The sequence below is a fragment of the Trachypithecus francoisi genome, unplaced genomic scaffold, assembly GCF_009764315.1.
Source record: "Trachypithecus francoisi isolate TF-2019V2 unplaced genomic scaffold, Tfra_2.0 Lachesis_group5, whole genome shotgun sequence".
In the NCBI taxonomy this organism is placed as follows: Eukaryota; Metazoa; Chordata; class Mammalia; order Primates; family Cercopithecidae; genus Trachypithecus; species Trachypithecus francoisi.
In genome coordinates this window covers 38,456,982-38,475,953 of record NW_022681470.1, presented here as the reverse complement: position 1 = coordinate 38,475,953, position 18,972 = coordinate 38,456,982, and the positions used below count along the sequence as shown (strand labels likewise).

General features: G+C 45.0%; 1 protein-coding gene across 1 annotated transcript in view; it reads right to left on the bottom strand.

Annotated features, from left to right (window-relative positions):
- The window catches only part of CACNA1E (calcium voltage-gated channel subunit alpha1 E), a 97,761-nt gene extending 87,677 nt beyond the window's left edge, over positions 1 to 10,084 (bottom strand). Inside the window, exons 1-7 of the mRNA XM_033196736.1 lie at positions 9,974 to 10,084; positions 5,611 to 5,664; positions 4,557 to 4,646; positions 3,420 to 3,629; positions 2,554 to 2,666; positions 897 to 1,009; positions 430 to 561 (exon numbers count right to left, since the gene is read on the bottom strand). Of these exons, the coding sequence (XP_033052627.1) occupies positions 430 to 561; positions 897 to 1,009; positions 2,554 to 2,666; positions 3,420 to 3,629; positions 4,557 to 4,646; positions 5,611 to 5,664; positions 9,974 to 10,043 (782 nt within the window). The 5' untranslated portion in view covers positions 10,044 to 10,084. The remainder of the gene's footprint in view (positions 1 to 429; positions 562 to 896; positions 1,010 to 2,553; positions 2,667 to 3,419; positions 3,630 to 4,556; positions 4,647 to 5,610; positions 5,665 to 9,973) is intronic.
- Between the last annotated feature and the right edge of the window lie 8,888 nt (positions 10,085 to 18,972).

The following is an 18,972-nucleotide window of genomic DNA, read 5'->3' as shown; positions in this document are numbered from 1 at the left end:
AAAGAATGGAATGAAAATCTCACATACCAAGTTTTTCATTCCCCAAGATCACAGATTTCATCACTTCTTTTCTCCTTTCTTCTACAACCCCCCTCTTCCCTACTTTTTCCCCATTCCACATAACTTATAAAGACTGTAACAATGACTACTACTGATGAACTATGCACTTTGAAGGATGTGCCCATGCTGCACATTTCAGGGACAGCACCAAAGAAATGGGTCCCCAGAACGAGAACCCTGTACAGCCTGAAAGTAATAAAAGCAGAGATGTTTACTCCACATATGCACGCACTCAGTGGTCAATTCAGGCCATGGGCAAAGGCAGACAGGATAGTAACATGGTGATCGAGTTAATATTAGACCCTGGCCCAACACAGGCTACGACTGGGTTTTGAGCCTCCTTTGGATGGAAAGCTTCTGAGCACATACCTGCCGCCAAATAACTGCATTCCTAGGAGAGCAAAGACAACGATGAAGAGGAAGAGGAGGAAAAGTAAACTGATGATAGACTTCATTGAGCTCATCAAGGAGACCACCAAATTCCGCAGGGAAGCCCAATACCTACAAAACCCAGACAATGTGACAGCTGTGAACACTGCATACCAAGTTAGCCCCCAAGCCCAGCTCAGCATCTGCCTGGTAGTCTATGAAATAACCTGCATTTGTATATTTGTAGCAATAGGAGTAACCTATTGCTCCCCTTGGGAATGTGGCACCATAGATATTTTTGGTTTAATCTTTGGAGAAGAAGGAAGAGCTAAAGAATAGAGAAGGGGTGGGGCAGGGAAGGGATACTTTCTCCCTAAGGGGGAAAGAGAAGATGAAAGAAAATACAAGGCAGAGAAAAGGTTCTACTCTCAAAGTCATTGGGAAAAGTCCAAATTCTGCTCACTTACTTGGTTATTTTAAATATTCTTAGAAGCCGGAGGGCTCGCAAGACACTGATTCCAAAAGACGTACCAGGTCTGAAGATTGCCCAGACCACTTCAAAGATACTGCCCACTGTGACCTAGGGAGGCAATGCCAGTCACAGTGAGAGGAGGAGGAGGAGAAGAAGAGGGGGGCATTCTAGTGCCCAGCACACAATCAACAGCTCTCGGTGGGGGATGGGAGAATAAAAACTCTCCTCTCCCACTAGCTCTACCTTCAGTAAAACTACCTATGTGGGAAGCTGCCACCTCTCTCCCATTGCTCTTCAATCCCCTTCCTAACTTTAATACTTCATACTGTAGATTGGCTTACTGACTCCTGTCCTTGGTAAAAACTACAACAGCCAGTTGCTGCTTCTGCTGCTCTGACAAAGGAGTGGTACTCAAAACAAAGAAACCGATTTGGATTAGTACAAGTTTCATCTCAATACAGAAATCTCAGAGAAGGTCTACATTCTCTCATCATCCTAAAATTCAGTGCTAACAAGAACATTTTGGTCCTTGATATAATAAATATCTCTCAGTCACAGAGGTCTTGCATCCCGCAATGTGACAGTTCATGGTGATGTAGGATCTGATTGCTACAAGATGCAGCAATTGCAGATGAACATTTCAATTTCCTTTTATTTTAATTATGTATTTATTGAATGTCCACTATGTTCTAGATATTGTGCTAGGAGAAACAACAACTATTAATCCTGACAGTAATGCCGAAAGGTACGGACACAAAGAAACTAAGGTTAAAGTGATCTCTCACTAGCTGTTATGCTTGAAAACTGCCCGTACTCAGAACCATATGCTCCAAGTTAAAATGTAGATTAGCAAGTGCTCGAAATCTTTAGCACCTAACTGAAGCTTTGGCAGAAAAAGTAGTGGGATTGGCAGAAAGAGAAGTGGTTCAGGAGCCCAAAGTTCTGCGACCCAATTCTGCTGCTGAGTATATGAACTTGGGCACGGGAGTTTCTATTTATTCTTTTGTAAGTGGGAAGGCTAACTCCTGCAATGTAATATAGTCATAGGACTCCTGTAAGCGGCAGGGGACAAAAATAAAAGATATGTGAAAGCACCTTGAAGTGTTAGCACAATGTATACATTTAGATATCCATACTACGTAGAAAGTAAACAGCTGACTGAGAGATTCTCTGTGGGGACTTGCTAATATAAGAGTGTGTGTGTGTGCTTGCATCAGGGTCTATCTAGATAATTATCCCAATTTTAAACTGAAGTAGAAAAACAAATATATAAGCTTCTCTTTCCTACGGAACCACCTCTAGAATCAAGTCCTTTGTCCTTCTCAGGCTTCCCCCAAGATAATAAGTGGTTCAAAAGTCTGGCTATGGGTAGCTTTGTAAACTCTCACGGAGCTATACACTTAAGTGTACCCTTTATAATGTATGTGTTACATTTTAATAAAAATATTGAAAATCAAAGAGCTTAGAAAAACAAACAAACCTTGCATGGGAAGGATTAATTCACTTCTGAATTCCCTTTAGCTAATCTTATCGATTCTCTTTTTATATATTCTGATTTCAGTACCTCATGCTGAGTAAGGAGCAAGCTGCTTATCTAAAACCAGGGCCTATCAACACAAAGCAGGAGCACAGGCAGGCTTCCGATGACTTACCCCAAAATCAAAGCAGTTGAATGAAGAGTGAAAATAAAGGCGAGGCCCCATGCCATACATCTTCAGGGACATCTCCAAGAGGAAGAGTCCCAGAAACAGAAATTCTGCATAGTCTGGAAGTATTAAAAGTAGAGCATTGGTTCCACCTGTGGGGTGGGCTCAGGCATTTCTCAGCTAACACACCCACTTACAGAGCAGCTCACAAAAACACATGTCGGGACATTCGGTGGCCATATCAGGCCAGGGCTGGGCAGAGCCTAGTGATGTCTGAGTACTCTCTGACCCAGGCTGAGTCCCAGGCGCACTCAACAGATCAGCATTGCTCTCTTTCAGTAGGTAGGCCTGTCACTGGCCTTTATATGGTAGAGGGCCCTCATAGGGGAAAGAGAGGACTTACTATGGCTTTGATCAACGGGCTGGATTCCTCCCCACACACCCAGCAGGGACAGGCCCTTGACCCTCACCCATGTCCAGCGGCAGTCTAATCTGGAGCTGACCTATCAGCTCTTCTTCTGGTCTATTTGAGATCTCCATTGCCCTGAGAACTTCCTGCCCAGGATTTCAGTGATCAAAACTCCCGATCGTTGAGCCTCCTTAAGAAAGGAAGTGAAGGCTTTGTGGTACCCAAAAGTATAACGCTATGCTATCTTGTTGATTCATCAGCAATGACCTGTTTACCTAAAGAATGAAAGCTGGTAACAGTCATGAGATACTCCAGCCCCCTTGAGGATGATGTGGCCTCCCTCACAGTGTGAAGAGGTAGAACTCCTCCTAGCAGGGTGCTTTGCTCTCTTGCGTTCACACACACACCAAGCTGCCCTGCATGGGGACCAGCAGAGGAGGCTTTAGAGAGAGGCTTTACTTACAGAGGAGGTGGGTGAGCCACTGGGGCTGGTTGTGATGGACAATGGCCACACAGGCAGTGTTGAGTGCTACAAGGCTCAGCACAATCCAGTAAAACACTTGGGATTTAACCATGTGGCGAATGGAGATGCGCAGAAGCCTTTCCTTGTGCCGGAAATAAGAGACCCCGTCTACCTTTGCACTTTTGATACTGGCTCGGGCCAGAGGTGTGCCTAAGGGGAAAAGTAAGGAGGAAGAATGAAGTGCAAAATATCCTGTGGTCACCCTCCATGGCCAGGGAGCATTCGAAGGACAAGATGGGCTGCTCTAGTCCCAGGGCAAGGTGACTGCCACATTGCAGGTCTGGGGAATCCCCATCTTATGGGCTCAGTAGTTTCTACAGGCAGTGACCCTGTTTTTCCTCTCTGGGCACTCTCAGTCCTAAGAAATGGAAAGATTCCCCAGGCAGGACACCAGCGTCTTGAATCTTAATAGGATCGTGTTTATGTTGGCAACAGACTGGGCTTCTCTCTGCCCTTTCCTTTTAAATAGCTTCAAGCACTACAATCCTTCTGCTGCATTGGTGATATTTCTACTACTGGTGGCACAAAACAGCAAGGAGCTTTGTAAGTCCTTTCTGCTTTTGAGGATGGAACAAGATTTTTCCCTTTTTCTGGGGAGGAAAAACCTGCCATCAGCCAGAATCTCTAGGAGCACCTGAGATGGAACCCATACTATTAAAGAATTGCCAGTCAGAATTAGTTTTAAGTTAAGCAAATGGCTTCAAGATCTCACATCCATGTCCCTGGAAGCAACAGGTCCTCAGGATCCTTTGAACAATGTCCCAAAGTGGGTTCTCATCATCACTCCCAGGAGAGGGCGGATACCTCTGCAAATGGAATACATCTGCCACACCTGAAAAACTTGGGTTGGATTCTTAGCCCTAAATCCCATGTTTCATGTGAACAGCATCCCCAGGTCTTTTTTTTTTTTTTAACAAATCATTGTAATCTAGATTCCATTTCCACCCTTTTCCTTAATTACATTCCTAAAATCTGGACTGTTCGGATTCTTTCCCTCCTTGTGGTGCTTCTCAAAAGGTAGGATCTTCCTTTTCGTGGGAGATCAGAGAAGTAAAAGATCTAACTGGATCCACTCACCCACAGAGGAGATATCAACACAGTGCTCATCGCTGGAGTCTCGGGTCATGGCCTCTGTCCGGCTCCTCTTGATGGTTGCCCTTCGAAGCACTGCACCAGGGAAAGGGAAGGCCAGTGAGAGGCCACAAGTACACCCAGATCATTCTGGACAAAACTTTGAGGAATGCAGACAAGAGGCCTCGTTTGAGGTCCCTGTAACATTGGCTTCTATCTGCCTTTAATACCTGAGCCAGGGTAAGAGAAATCAAGGACGTCTACTAGACCACCAATGCCGTGCTCACCAGCACCTCCTGCAACACAAGGGCTCTGGAAGCCATGCTAGAGCCTATCTAAATGCAGAAGGTAAACAGGCACTCTGTATCCATCTGTCCTGGCTCTTCACCTACAATGCCACTTCCTGGTAATGAAAGTGGTCTCGGCCGGGTGCAGTGGCTCAAGCCTGTAATCCCAGCAGTTTGGGAGGCCGAGACGGGCGGATCACGAGGTCAGGAGATCGAGACCATCCTGGCTAACATGGTGAAACCCCGTCTCTACTAAAAAATACAAAAAACTAGCTGGGCGAGGTGGCGGGCGTCTGTAGTCCCAGCTGCTCGGAAGGCTGAGGCAGGAGAATGGCGTAAACCTGGGAGGCGGAGCTTGCAGTGAGCTGAGATCTGGCCACTGCACTCCAGCCCAGGCGACAGAGCGAGACTCCGTCTCAAAAAAAAAAAAAAAAAAAAAAGAAAGTGGTCTCAAGGTGACCCCCACACATTGTAAGAGAAGGTCCCTTTAGATAGCATTGGTTGTAGGATGGCCTTTTCCTCGCTCAGTATCAATCACATGCCCTGGAACAAAGCAACTCTTGGGTTTCATTTTCATCACTTTAAAAGGCATTTAAATCTGTGACTCAATTCCCTTCATTTTAAAGCATGAGGGATTTTATGACAGAAAGACTCTCATTTCAAATCCCAGAGCACCGTCTTTTATTTCTTTCTCCCCTTTTGATCAAGAGAGATTGCCATCGCCGAAGAGGGGGCAAATCCAACTGGAATAAGGCGTCAGAACATTTCCTTACCTTCTAAGGCAGATGTTCCAGCATTTTTATTTTCTTCAGCGAGCATGACTTCCTCTATATGGAAACAAATGGTTTGGTAAATTATCTGTAAATGCCAAATTATTCTGCAAGATGAAAATCTCTCAGGGACAGCTCCAGCTTAGGGCAACAGAGAGAGAGAGCAGAGTTCAGAGCCTATCACAGGCACCAGCATCAGAAAGAAAGCAAGTGTCACAGAGGGTGCACACAGAGCTCCTGAGAACAGAAAGGAAGCCTCGGGGAGGGGGTGCTTGGGGTAACAATCCACTCTATGTCTGATACCCCTGTTCAGGAGGATACCTGTGAGAGGAGAAGAAGAGGCTAAAATCCTTGATAGGAATGAAAAATTTCTATTTCTGTTTTCAATTCCACCCAGCTTCCTGTCTTTCCTAACTCCTTGAACTTCTAGCAGCAAGAGCTTCCTTAGCTTCTCTTGCCAGTGGCCATTGGTCATAACATCTACACCCTCATTCAGGAGCTGAGCCCACGTTTTGGGGTTTAGTCTAAGTCTCTGAGGAGGGGTCAGAGGAAGATGCCCAAAGGTCCTCGGAGACAGGACAGGGGCTTGTGGGCTTCCTCCTGTCCCCATTGCTTCCATCCTTTCTTGGTTTACCACAGCCTGAGCCAAAGAGGCTTGGGCCAATCATGAATTTGTCCCTAAGATAAAATAAAAAGTAAGTATTTGGTTTTTGTCTCTGGTTCCTGGCAGTCTTTCGTATGCTAATGAAATGACTCTTGGAGGAGAGAGGGGCCCTGATAGATTAGAGGAGGTAGCTTGTAGCCAGAACAAACAGCCACAGGACTGGAGGCTAGAACTTTCAGCTTCTCCCTACTCCCACTTCTAGGGAGGAGGGGGCACTAGAGATGAGTTTAATTGCCAATGGCTGATGGTGTAATCGAGCATGCCTATGTAATGAGATATCCATAAACCCCCCTAAATGTTGGGGTTCAGGAGGCATCTGAGTTGGTAAACACATCAATGAGCAGGGACGGTGGTGTTCCCAGAGAGGACACGAAACTCTGCGCCCCCCACCCCCATCCCCTGCCCTATACACCTCTTCCATTGGGCTGTTCCTGAGTTGTATCCTTTATAATACAGTATGGTTTTTCCAAAGTTCTGTGAGTCATTCTAGCAAATTACTGAACCAGTGGAGAGGAGGGGGACAGTTGTGGGAACCCCAGATTTGTAGTCAGCCAGGCAGATATGCTGGTTGCCTGGAGACCCCAGTTTTGGCTGCCATCTCAAGTGGGGGCAGTCCTATGGAACGGAGCCTTTAACCTGTGGGGTCTGTGCTAATTTGAGGTAGTATTTAGTGTTAGAATTTAACTGATTGTTGAACACCTAGTTGGTGTTAGAGAACTGAAGGATTGGTTGATGCTGAAATAATATATTTGCTTATTGGAGTTCTAAAACGACACCACACAGTCCCCTGTCCTCTTCCTTCTTGGTGCCCCCAGGAGCAGTCCCATACTCTACTGAGGTGTCATCATCTGAAGGGGAATATTTTCTACTAAGACTTGTTGGACCAAACCTCACTAGCATCCCTCCAAGTGCACCAACAAAATAGCCTTTCTCTCCCACGTCTGGTGGGATCCTGCATGCCCTGTGAGGAGGAGTGATGGGATGAGTTTTGAGCCCAACCCACAGGCCAGGGAGCTGGAGGCCTCAGTAAACATTCCCTAAGATCCCAGCTGCTGGGGGAAAGATAGCCTCAGACCCTACTAAACAATGGTTTAATTTAAACATAAACACTTTTAACAAGTAAAAGGACAGTAGGAGAGGTTAAAGTCATTACCATAATTCCAGCTGCAGATAAAACTGAGAGTACATAATGTATTTCCTAGGGAGGTGAACATGTTAAGGCTTGGATGGTACTCATAGGATGGCCATTATTACCAAGTCATAAATGTTTGCTTTCTTTTTTAAGTATAGCCTCTGGCTAAGTTAATAGGTTAAGTGCTATTGGTGGGGCACTCCTGCCTGCAGACAAAAAGGGGCTTTAAGTCATTTTATAGCACATGTTTGGAGGGCATCATTTTAAAATTAGGAACGTGTTAAAAATCCCTCATAGCAACTTTAATCACCTTAGCCAGACAGTTACTTTTGCATACACAGTGTCTGGGCTTTGGGGTGGGCAGATCTGGGGACCCCCCAGGGTAGATGGAAGGTGTGTGGTGCTGCCGAGATCTCTGGGAAGCACTCAAGGGCTCTGGATGTGCTGAAGCCACCCCCCTTCCTCCCCACCTCATCCCTTTTGCCAAGTTCGCTTTAGAACTTGAGTGTCTTTCCAGGGAAATGTAACCCATATGTCTCTGATTCACTCGCGCTCCATTTGTAAAGGGAAGGGCCAGGAAGCACATTTTGACGTCGCAGTGCGTCTTTTTTCTTAGAAGGAGAGAGCTGGCTTTGCCAACTGGAAGAAAGGGAAGCCTTGGAATTCTGCAAGTATTTGAAAAGCAGAGCCCCAGCGAGCAGCATACCCTGCCACCTGACCTGTGTGGGGTGGCCAGGGCTGTGAGGGCTCCTTCCTGGGTCTGCTGCCAGCTCTCTTAGTGGTCTGTCAGATGGCTCCTCCGCCGAGAAAGCCAAGGACAGCTGGGACCATCGAGCTGCCTGCCTGGCCTGGAGGCAAATCTGCTTGCCCTCCCATGGCAAGCCTGAGTTACCATTCTGGGAAGCGGTGGGGGACACTCATGTCCGCTTCATCCCTACACAATAGCCTTGGAGGAGAAAGGGTGAAATGCAAGTATAGTCAATACACATTGCTCATGTTTCCAGAGGCTACAAGTGAGTGCAGATAGCAATCATACATGTACTCTCTCAACCCTTGGAGGTCACCAAAAGTTGACTGCAGAGCTTAGAGAGGGTTTTTGTGTGTTGGCAGCCACAGTGTCATAGTGTCATTCCAAAGCTCCTACAGAAGAATAAGGCTCAAGCAACTAAGCACTAAATCATACTCCAAATTTTTCCTCTGTGACCTCACTTTTGTGCTATGTTTTCTATTAGGAACAGAGAAAAGATACTGACTGTTATATGTGTAGTTTTTAAAAAAAATCACGTGTTCCTCTGGAAGAAAATGAAGATATATAATACTAATGCAAACCAACCTTTAAAATAATAAAGAAAGCAAACCCACCCCTTTTCTTGACAAGTATGGGGGTGATTGATGCCCCCTCATAAGCATCTGAGCCACAGCCAAACTTGAATCTAGTGGCTCTGTGGTTTAATGAAATCATGATAGGTTTGGACCTATTCTCACAGGCAGCTGAGAACCATTCCTAATGCTGAGCCACAGAGTGAGAACTGATGACAGCTCAAAGCTTAGGAAAACACCTGTTCTCACCATTATCTCCTCCCTGGATGGTGGCAATGGCCTCACTACTAGTCCCTCTGCTTCCAACCTTGTCATTCTATGGTCTATTCTCAATGTGGCCAGCACATGCTCCTTTATGGTCTAAAGTCAGAGCACATCAGTCCTCTGCTCAAAACCCTCCCGTGGTTCTTGTGTTTCTCAGAGTGAAGCTCATAGCCCTTACAATGCCCCATAAGGTCAAACACAATTGCTGCCCACTTCCCCGGTGACAGCCATCACTCTGTCTCCTGTTCCTCCTTCCTATTCCTTCCCCCTTCTGCTCCTCGGGCACCCCTGGCTCACTCCCATGTTAAGTACTTGGTGCTGAAATACTCCTCTCCCAGATCTTCCTCTGGCTCACTCCTTCATCTCTTCAAGTCTACACACCAATGGGGCCACCCTGACCTCCTATTTAAAACTGTGGCACATTCTATACCCCATAACCCTACCTTGATCAGTTTTCCCATAGTACTTACTACCTTATCATTGTCTTATGAGTTACTCATTTATTATTTTGTTTATTGTTGCCTTCCCCAACTAGAGAGCTTTACAAGAGAAGAGCTTTGGTGAACTGTTTGACCATTTGGTTCACTGCTGTATCCCAAGTGCTTAGAACAGGGTCTGGCACAAAGTAGGCACTCAATAAATATTTGCTGAACAAATGGATGGCTGTGAGCACCAGGAACAATATTATAACACACCATCAGCCCAGTCTCAGCTCCAGGATTGGGGTATGTTACTTTTACTCAGTTCACCTTGCTAAGATGCCTGCCTTAAGGTGTTGGGTAGATGGGACAGTTTGGTAGACGGGACAGTTAGAGCCCAGAGGAAGAAAGCGGGATGAGCAGGGAACCTTAAGAGCCAACCGGGCATCCAAAGTGTCTCTCTTCTCTTGTCTAGGCTGCCCCTTGAATGGAAGAATTGGGAGTGAGGGGCCGGCCCTGATGTCTCTGCAGCCCACTCACCAGCCTCCTGCAGCCCCCCAGGCCTACCTGCTTTGTCTATCCAGGCACGGTAGCCATTCAGCTCACGCTCAATCTGCTGCTGGCGTCGCAGTTTCATGAAAGCCCTTCGGTTCTCCACTCTCTCTCTCTCTTTGGCAAACTCCCTGTGGACAAGAAGGATAAGATTCACTGGGTTTGGATAGGGCCATGACTCAGGGAAAGGGTGGATCAAGCAACAGAGACAGAGCATCTGAGCAAGTACCTCTATTAAGCTCATGTACCCTTTCCTCTGATCCAGGCTGCAAATATGACCTCCTTACAATGTTACACAGAAACACACCTCATTCAGCCTCACACAGGAAGCCTTCCCAGACTAGCTGTATTCCATTCAGGACCAACTGATTGCTTGCTCTATTTTGAAAGGTATGTTCTTAGCCATGTGAGAAACTAGGTTTCAAAATGCCATGTTCCACCTCTTCAGCTACAATGAAAACCCTTAACCCTCTGAAGGGCACAGCTACTCTTTCTCCTTTTGATAACAATAGCGATTAATGTATATTGACCAATTATGATCAATATATGACCAAGGCTTAGGAAAATACCTGTTCTCACCACTATCTCCTCCCTGGATGGTGGCAATGGTTTTCACACCCGTTAACTCATTTCATCCTCACAACCATCCTATGAAGTATTAATACTATTAAAATTCCTATTTAACAGATGGGGAAGCCAAGGTTTAGTGAGGTGAAATACCTTGCTGGGATTTGAACTCTAACAACAATGCCATGTTGCCTCTGCTGTCCTGTACTCTGGTGCTTAATAAAAGCTGCCACTGAAGATCAATGAGGCTGATGACTTCAAAGGCTAAAATGCTATTCAAAGGTGGCTGATGTCAGTTAAATAAGAAAGGAAGGGACGTGGGAAGGACACCTGACTCCCATAAAGCCAGTGGGAAGGTGGGGAGATGATGAGGCAGAGGGAATGCCCAGGTGAGGGTCAGGAAGAAGACAGAGCCCATGACAGGTTCAGGGGACTAATGCCACTTGGTGTGACAATAGGAATGAGAAGGCTACAGTTCCATGGGAGGAAGAGGAGAGAAGAGGACTAACGGTTCCCTGGTAGAGAAAAGGAGGATCAAATTTAATGAGTGAAAGAATGGGGATAAATAAATCAGTCTCCTAACAGGTTCCTCCAGAAGCCACCTCTAGCAATGCCTTTCTCATCACCAAACACCCTTCCAGGCTAAGATGCCCCTTACCAGCGCAGTGCCTCCCAGCCGTGGCTCAGGTGTTCTACTACCTGAGAAGCTGTTCTACTTATTAAATGTGATCTCCATAAAGAACTGCAGGCCAGGCACAGTGGCTCATGCCTGTAACCCCAGCACTTTGGGAAGCTGAGGTGGAAGGACTGCTTGAGCCCAGGAGTTCGAGGTTACAGTGAGCTGTGATTGTGCCACTGCACTCCAGCCTGGGTGACAGCAAGACATTGTTTCAAAAAAAAAAAAAAAATAGAGAGAGAGGTGCAGTCTGAATCTGAGGGAGTCCAGCACCCACTGTGAGTCCTACCAGTTTCTCTCTCATGTCTAGGGAAGAAGAAATGAATGAGGGGCTGGGGGATGGGCCCCAGCCACAGTGCGGGGAAAGGGGAGATGCCAGTCTACAATAATGCCAAGAGACACCTGCTCGTGCCTCACCTGGCCCTCCTGCCGAAATAGAGCTGGTGTCCTTGGGTATAGCCACCTGCTTACAATCAGGCAGAGGGTTTAGGGAAAGGCACATTGGAAGGAGAATTTCTCCTGTGCTTGGCTTCAGGTTCACTGGGTTCTACTAAAGGTGCTATGGTAGAAGGAAAGGGGAGAGTCAGAATGAAGAGCAACCAGGGCCAGTGAGGGCCAGGGTAACTGAATTCAAGCCCTGGGATGCCTCCTTTCTGCTTTCTGAATTTCAGCAATTTGAAAGTAACAAGGGGCTGGCTTGGTTCATGGCATCACCATCCACCAAAATTCTTACCTTTGGATCTTTGCTTCTTTCCGTCCCTCCTGTCCAATTAGTACCATTGTCCTGTTGGTTCTACCTTCATAAAAGCACCTGAATTCACCCTGCTATCTTGGTCCATGATCTCATCCTTCCTCGCCTGGACCACTGCAATAGCACCCAGCTGGTCTCTCAACCTCCTGTCTCTTTCTCCTCCTTTCACCCATCTCACACTATCAATGTTATCTTTTTAAAAGGCGCTTCATTGGATCTTACCACTTCTAAACCTCCTACTGGAGGTTATTACCTCCAGTAATAACCATAGCAAGTAGCATGTGTAGAGCATCTCTTAATTTACCAAGCATCTTCATACATTTTGCTCATTTAATCTTTACAACCATTCTGAGAAGAAGGTAGAATAGGTGTTTTCATTCTTCACTTAAAGTTATGCAACTTGATGGAGTTTAAGAAACAGAGCCAAGATTAGAACCCAGGCCTTTCTCTTATAAGAGCCCAAGTCCTTCAGGCCCCACAAATTTGCCTAGTCCCATGGCATTTTTATATGCTACTTTATCTTTTCATAGGTCTGTGTCTTGATTTCTCAACTAAGCTCTGGGGGAATCCAGGGAAGTTTAATAAGGTGATATTTTGAGCAAGACCTTGAAAGAGGAGAATTGAAGCAGGCTATGACCAGAGGAACATAATCATCCTTGAGCATCTAGGGTAAGCATTATGACCAACAGATCCATTTTCCAGCTCAGAAAACTGAATCTGAAGGGACTTAAGTGGTCCTTTGAGAGGGCAAGTGTCCAAGGACACATAGCCCCTCAGAGGAACCACAACTCTCAGATCTTCTAAATTCCATCTCTTTCTACTCTATCAGCCCCTCCTTTACGGCTTCCATCATCCTCTGCTGAATGAAGAGGATGAAGCCTTCAAGCATGACCTTCAAAGTCTTACACAGTTGGAGCCAAACCTTTCTCTTCAAGCCTCATCTCCTCCTGCCATCCCTATCCACCCCCTGACTGCCTACAGCCCACCACAGCCATGCTTCAACTACAGCAATTTCCCACCCTTCCTGAAAAGGCAGGGTGAGCATTCGAGGCTAGCGCACAATGCTTATCTGCCTGGAATTCCCTCTTATCTGCCTGAGTCGAAATCCTCCTTCAAGGCCAGGCTGAAATGTTGCCTCTTCTGTTTGGGTCCCACCATCCCTGCCCCTCAACCTTCTGGCCTCTAGTCTACCTCTTCTACAACTCTTCAGAGCTCATCTTGCAGGCAGACCTTTACTATGGTCAGCTGTCTTTCTTTCTGTGTGAGTTTTCTGCAAAAACATTCTGTGCCTTACTCAACTTTCTATCTTCCCAGACTAGAATAGGCCTACCACATAGTATATGTTCAGTAGATTTTTTTTTAAATTAAAAATATCCAGGCTTACTAGCAGAAGTCATAGCTCTTCCCTGACTCCCAGAAGCTTAAAAGAAGGTATACTCCATCTCTGCACTGACTCAAAGGGAGCAGGTAAACGAGCGGCAACTCCTGCACACTGCCACCAGTTTCTCTTGGTTTGACTTCACTATAATCACTGTAAATTAGACTATAAAGAATGGGCTTTGTCATCTCTATATGGCCCCCAGAATGACAATGTAGCTTGATTTCTGGCAGGATAGGCCAACAAACCCCAGTCTAACCTCCCTTTGTCTAACCTCTTCTGATTCCAGGTTAAGCGGTGTTTCCACATGCCTCCTTGTTTGGAAGTTTCTTGGATCCAGGTCTCACTTGCTGGGTTCCCTGCTCTTCTTTGTCATTATAGGCTCCCTTTCCTCCCACCCTCCCACTTGGCATTCTAGCTAGAACTCACAGGCCCAGAGTCTGACAAAGTTGGCCAAGTCTCTTGGCTAAAAGAATTAAAGCAATGAATGTGCACCACTGGGGGTACTCCCAAGCAGCTCCAGCACCTTCATGGAGGATGTGGGGGACCTTCTTTATGAGGCTTTATCAAGTGGCCTTTTCTGTTTTGTTCTTTCATTGGGAACCTGGGTAGCAAGTCCAGCACCTGTGTCTTTCCTAACTCTTATCGCCCCTCCACTCTCACTGCTGTAATTGTTAGTACCCATGGCCTGTCTCCCTGACTAGTGTGCAGGCTTCATGAGGTCAAGTAAAGCCTGCATCATATCACATTCCAACAAGGGTCAGTGAAGCTTAACCCAGTGTCTGGTATGATAGATTCTATAGGTTATAGAAATAAAATATCAAGAACAGGTAATGTTCATGTAACACCTTAAACTTGTTAAATTTACAAATCATTTTCATGTAAATTATTTCATTTAAAGTTTCAAAAGCCCTGCAAGATTCAAAAAGATTACTTCCCCAAGATAATCCAGTTAGCAAGAGGCAGAGACAAAATTCAAATATGTCTTCTTCCAGGTTATGTGCTATTTTCACAATGCCTTAGCTGTCTACCCTGCTACCTAGAAGTCAACATTTAAAATCTACAAGAGGGATTTCATTTCAGCCCAAGGTTGAGGAAAATAAGGATATAAAGAGATGGTTTTTGTTTCTCTTTAAGGGATTATCCTTTTCATTGAAACAGTAGCATAAAAATCCATTGCTCTGTGTTGGGTTATTAAAGACCTAGAATAAAATTCGTAGCATTAGTCAAGCTAGTGATATACTGTTTGATTTTGTGTCCATTTATTCATACATATATTGCATTCTGGAGAGAACAGGAGCAAATAAGATTCAGCTTCATAAACTTTAGATTTAACATGCCCATCAGGCTCATGAGTATATATGTGACCAGACCTAGGAAACAAAGCATACTACTTTAACTGGTCCCTCTCTCCTCTGACAATCTGAGTACCCTGTCCTCTTCACAGAGGATACTGGGGTTATTCAGATGATGATGCTTTTGTAAAGATAAAGCATATTACCGTTTAGTTTACCAGATGACTGCTGTATTCCTCCATTGAAAGGCAGCTCAAAGCAGGGAACTACGAATATCTTAATTTATCCAGTTCCTTTGGAGCAAGGCATAGAAAATGTAAAAGGGGAAATCTGGCCTATAGTAGAAGAGCGTTCATATGCTCTAAGGCCCCTTGGCATCAGCCTGTGGCCTAAGGTAAGAGGATAGGTAACTGGCTCCTTTTCATTTGTTCTATCCAGGCTTTCTACACCCAGAGATATAACAGAACTCAAGATAGGATGCGTCCAGATTTCAGAATTCCAAACAAGGGGAACAAAAATAAATCCCCATGTGATGCAGCAGAAACACCACCAGTCTATTTTCAGAGCCGGAGATCTAGGTATCCTCTGCTGCTTACAAACTGGGCAGTCACCTTGCTGTCTGAATTTCCTCATCAGTCAGAGTTGACATTAGGACCCATATAAACCCTAGGCTCATAACTAGAGGCAGGGATAGATTTGGTTGACTCTGAGAGTCCTGACTAGATTCCCATAAGAGATTGTAGAGTGACACAAATCCAAGCGGTGTTTCATTCCAGACGCTTCTCCTTACCCAATTCTGTTATTCTTAATTTTAGGTTGCTCCTCCAGCCCCAAACCTGGCTCCTCTGAGGGAGGATAACCTGTAGCTCCCCTCACATATGGCTGCTGCATACAGGGAAGTAAGGTGAATTGGAGTTAAGCATGGATGAGCCTTTATTCTGGATGCTACATATGTATGCAAGGTTTGGGTTTCTAAATTTCAGTCATGGAAACTAAGAACAAGGTGGATCTCTTTGCACTGCATGGTTGAGCACAGTTTTCTTTTATCCTGGTTACTACATTTGTATTTGTGACTGCTTTTTATCTGCAGCAGTTTACATGATAAACATAAATTGTAAAAATCAACTATTCATACGCAGCTAATTCTATATTATTCATCAATAAGATGAAGTGGAAGAATTACATAATCTCAGACAAGGTAGAATGCCCAAAACATTTATCATGTGTGTGTGGAGGGATGAGGGGAGAGAAAACAGAGACTTCTTTGAAATCATTTTCAGGTTATTATTAAAATTAATATTTTATGAATGTCTGAACCTATAAGGAGCCATTGCTACAGACAAATCACAAAGTGGTTAATCTCTGCCCTAATGAAGTAACTGGTTTTAGTCCATAGGCTGATACTAGGAAGGTCTTCGGTCGTTCACATTTCTAGACTTGATTATGCTGTTGCTAATTCTTGGGGATTAGAAGTGAGGTTAATGAAAGCCTAGCTCCAGCCTGAAATGTCTGCCCATGTTATGTGACCCATAACAGAGTCAGTCACAGGGCACCTGGACAAGTATCTCGATGCTTGTCTAGTGATGAAGATGTTCTGGTAGGTCAGCTGGGGTAAGAAAGCTTCTGTTGGAGGACTGCTTGGCTCGTGTTTTAGCCTCTCTCTCCAGACCTCTCCTCCCACCTCCATGCAGGGAGCTTTGTTTACTGATGCACAGCCCCTGGCTGCTGTCATGACAACCAAAAGGAAGACAAAGTGCCAGGATGGGCCAGCCTGTGTGACTCAAAGATCTGTTTATCCACACTCCTGTACACACTTGCATGCTTCATCACACACATTGGCATGGATACACACACTCATCCTGGCACAAGCAGCATATGTACACACACTCTGTCAAGCACACAAATGGCCACATGGTCATATTCCTATTCATCTTCAGAGTCCGTGTTTCAGATAGCTTTGCTACCCATAGGGAAACCTTGCCAAGGTTCCTGTAAAGTCTTTGCTTTAGGAAGGAGGAATTTGGGTTAGACATCAAGAAAAACCTCTTCAACCCTAAATGTTCTGAAACTAACAGAGAAATTGGAAGCAAGATTGGCAATTCTGTGTTGGCAGTGGTTTCATTTCAGTGCCATTGGAAAATGGGCTGGGGTTGGGGTGAGCCTCTTCAGTGTTCCTATATTTTCAGTGTTCTTACGAGCCTGGGGAACTGTTTCTCCCATTTTTCAGAGAAGCAAACACAGCCCCAGAGAAGGTAAACACCTTACTGAAGGTCACAGAGTTCAGCAGTATTAAAGTTAATTATGCTTTATCCCTTGACTTGTTCTAGAAAGGATTTAAGGAGACTTAGGTTGTCAATAAAGGCCAAAACAGAAGCTAGCCCTCTAAATCCTATCCATTATTGACTCTAATAAGCAGGATGGGTGATGCAAATGCTCAACGACATCATATGGGGTCATTCTTCCTTCGAATCTAAAGTTTTCGGAAGGCTCCTCCTATAAGCAGAAATCCTTCCCCAAAGTAGTTAAGGCAAATAAATGGCATTACATGAAGTGCTATATCCCATTCCTACCCCACCACCTTATGTCCACAGCAATGGAAGACAGACCAGGAGTCTTACAGACCAGGATATCGGGCGAGGGGAACCCGACAGATCACCTGTCCAAGACCAGCTTTCCACAAGCAGGGAAACTAAGGCATAGAGAGAGGTTAGATGATTTGCCATTTCCAAGGATTAGGGTGGTGGCGGCAGACCCGGAGCTTCACGTTCCAAAGACAGTGCTATGCCACAGCTTCATGACATTTCAGTTATGAGAACTCAAAGAAGATTATTCTTTTAGGAGCTCAGGGAATGACTGGTCTTTTTTCTTTCTCTTCTCAATATTGAGATCTCATTTATTTGAGTAGACGCAGGGGAAAAAAAGCATGACAATTAATGTAAGGGACATAATGAAGGAACTGGAATATGTTTCCTGTTTTGGTTTTTAAGCTTGAAGTTGGTGGAATCCAGAATGTTAAAGTATAATGATTAAAAGCTCTGAGGCTGTACACACCTGGGTTTGAATCGTAGCTCCATCATGGTGTGATCTGGGGCAAGTTCTTAAACTAAATCTCAGTTTCCTCATTCATAAAATTAGGAATAATGATCATAACTGTCTCAAAATTTGGTTGTTGTGAGGATTAAATGATAGAAAGTGCAAAGTATAGCAGCTGCTCCAAGTAGCTGTTATATTACTGACATTTCTGAGAATGTATCATAATACAGATAACCTATTATCAAGGCCTTTATTTTATATATTCATTCCACCTCCAAAATACAATTTATTGAGTGCCAATTTAAGGAGGATGGCTTGAGGCCAAGAGTTCAATACCAGCCTGGGACAGAGAATGAGACCCCCTTCTCAAAAAAGCAGCAAATCTCTGTCCTCAACAGATCTTACATTATACTGCAGGAGAAAAACAATAAACAAGATAAATAAGTACAACATATAGAATGTTATAATCTGATAATTCCTCAGGGAAAAATAAAGCAGGGAAGTATAGTAAGTATTGGGGATCAGGAAGCTGGAATGTTGAGTGGCCAGGGAGTGCCTCACTGAGGAGACTTGAGGAATGATATGAGAGATGTGAGGAAGTGAGCCATGCAGACATCTGGGCAGGAGGATTCCAGGGAGAGGTGATGACCGAGCAAAACTGTGGGGCAGAAGCATCTTGCAGGAACTTCTGAAGAACAGAAAAGGGCCAATGTGACTAGAATGGACTGAATACATGGAAACAAGGTCAAAGTGGGTAGCAGGCAGTGGGGAAGTGGAGGACCATCATGTAGGGCCATAGAGACCCTATAAAGATTTGAGTTTTACTTGGTGTGACTGGGAAACCACTGGTGGGTTGCAGCAGAGGAGTCCCACAACTTGTTTGCAAAGAATGTCACTGTTTGTCCTGTTGAGAAGAGACTGAAGGGGATTAAGGGTGGAAGCAGGGAGATCTTCCAGGTTGTATCCAGATGATGGTGGCCTTGGCCAGAGTGGTAGAGTATAGCTCATGAGAAACAGCGGGGCTCTGGATAGACTATGAAGACATAGCTAGGAGGACTTGCTGGCCACTGGACGAGGAGTGTAAGAGAGACATGCATCCAAGATGACCCCAAAGTTTTCAGCTATAGCAACCAGAAGAATGGAGTTAAATGAACTGGGATGGAAAAGATAATGGAGCAGGTTTGGGAAGAGGGAAGATCAGGAATTCAGCTGTGTATATAAGTCAGCTGGATATCCTGACACGTTTATATTAAAGATCATTAAGTTCAATAGCACCAAATTCTCTGTCATCCACACAATATGTGCCAGCTGCTT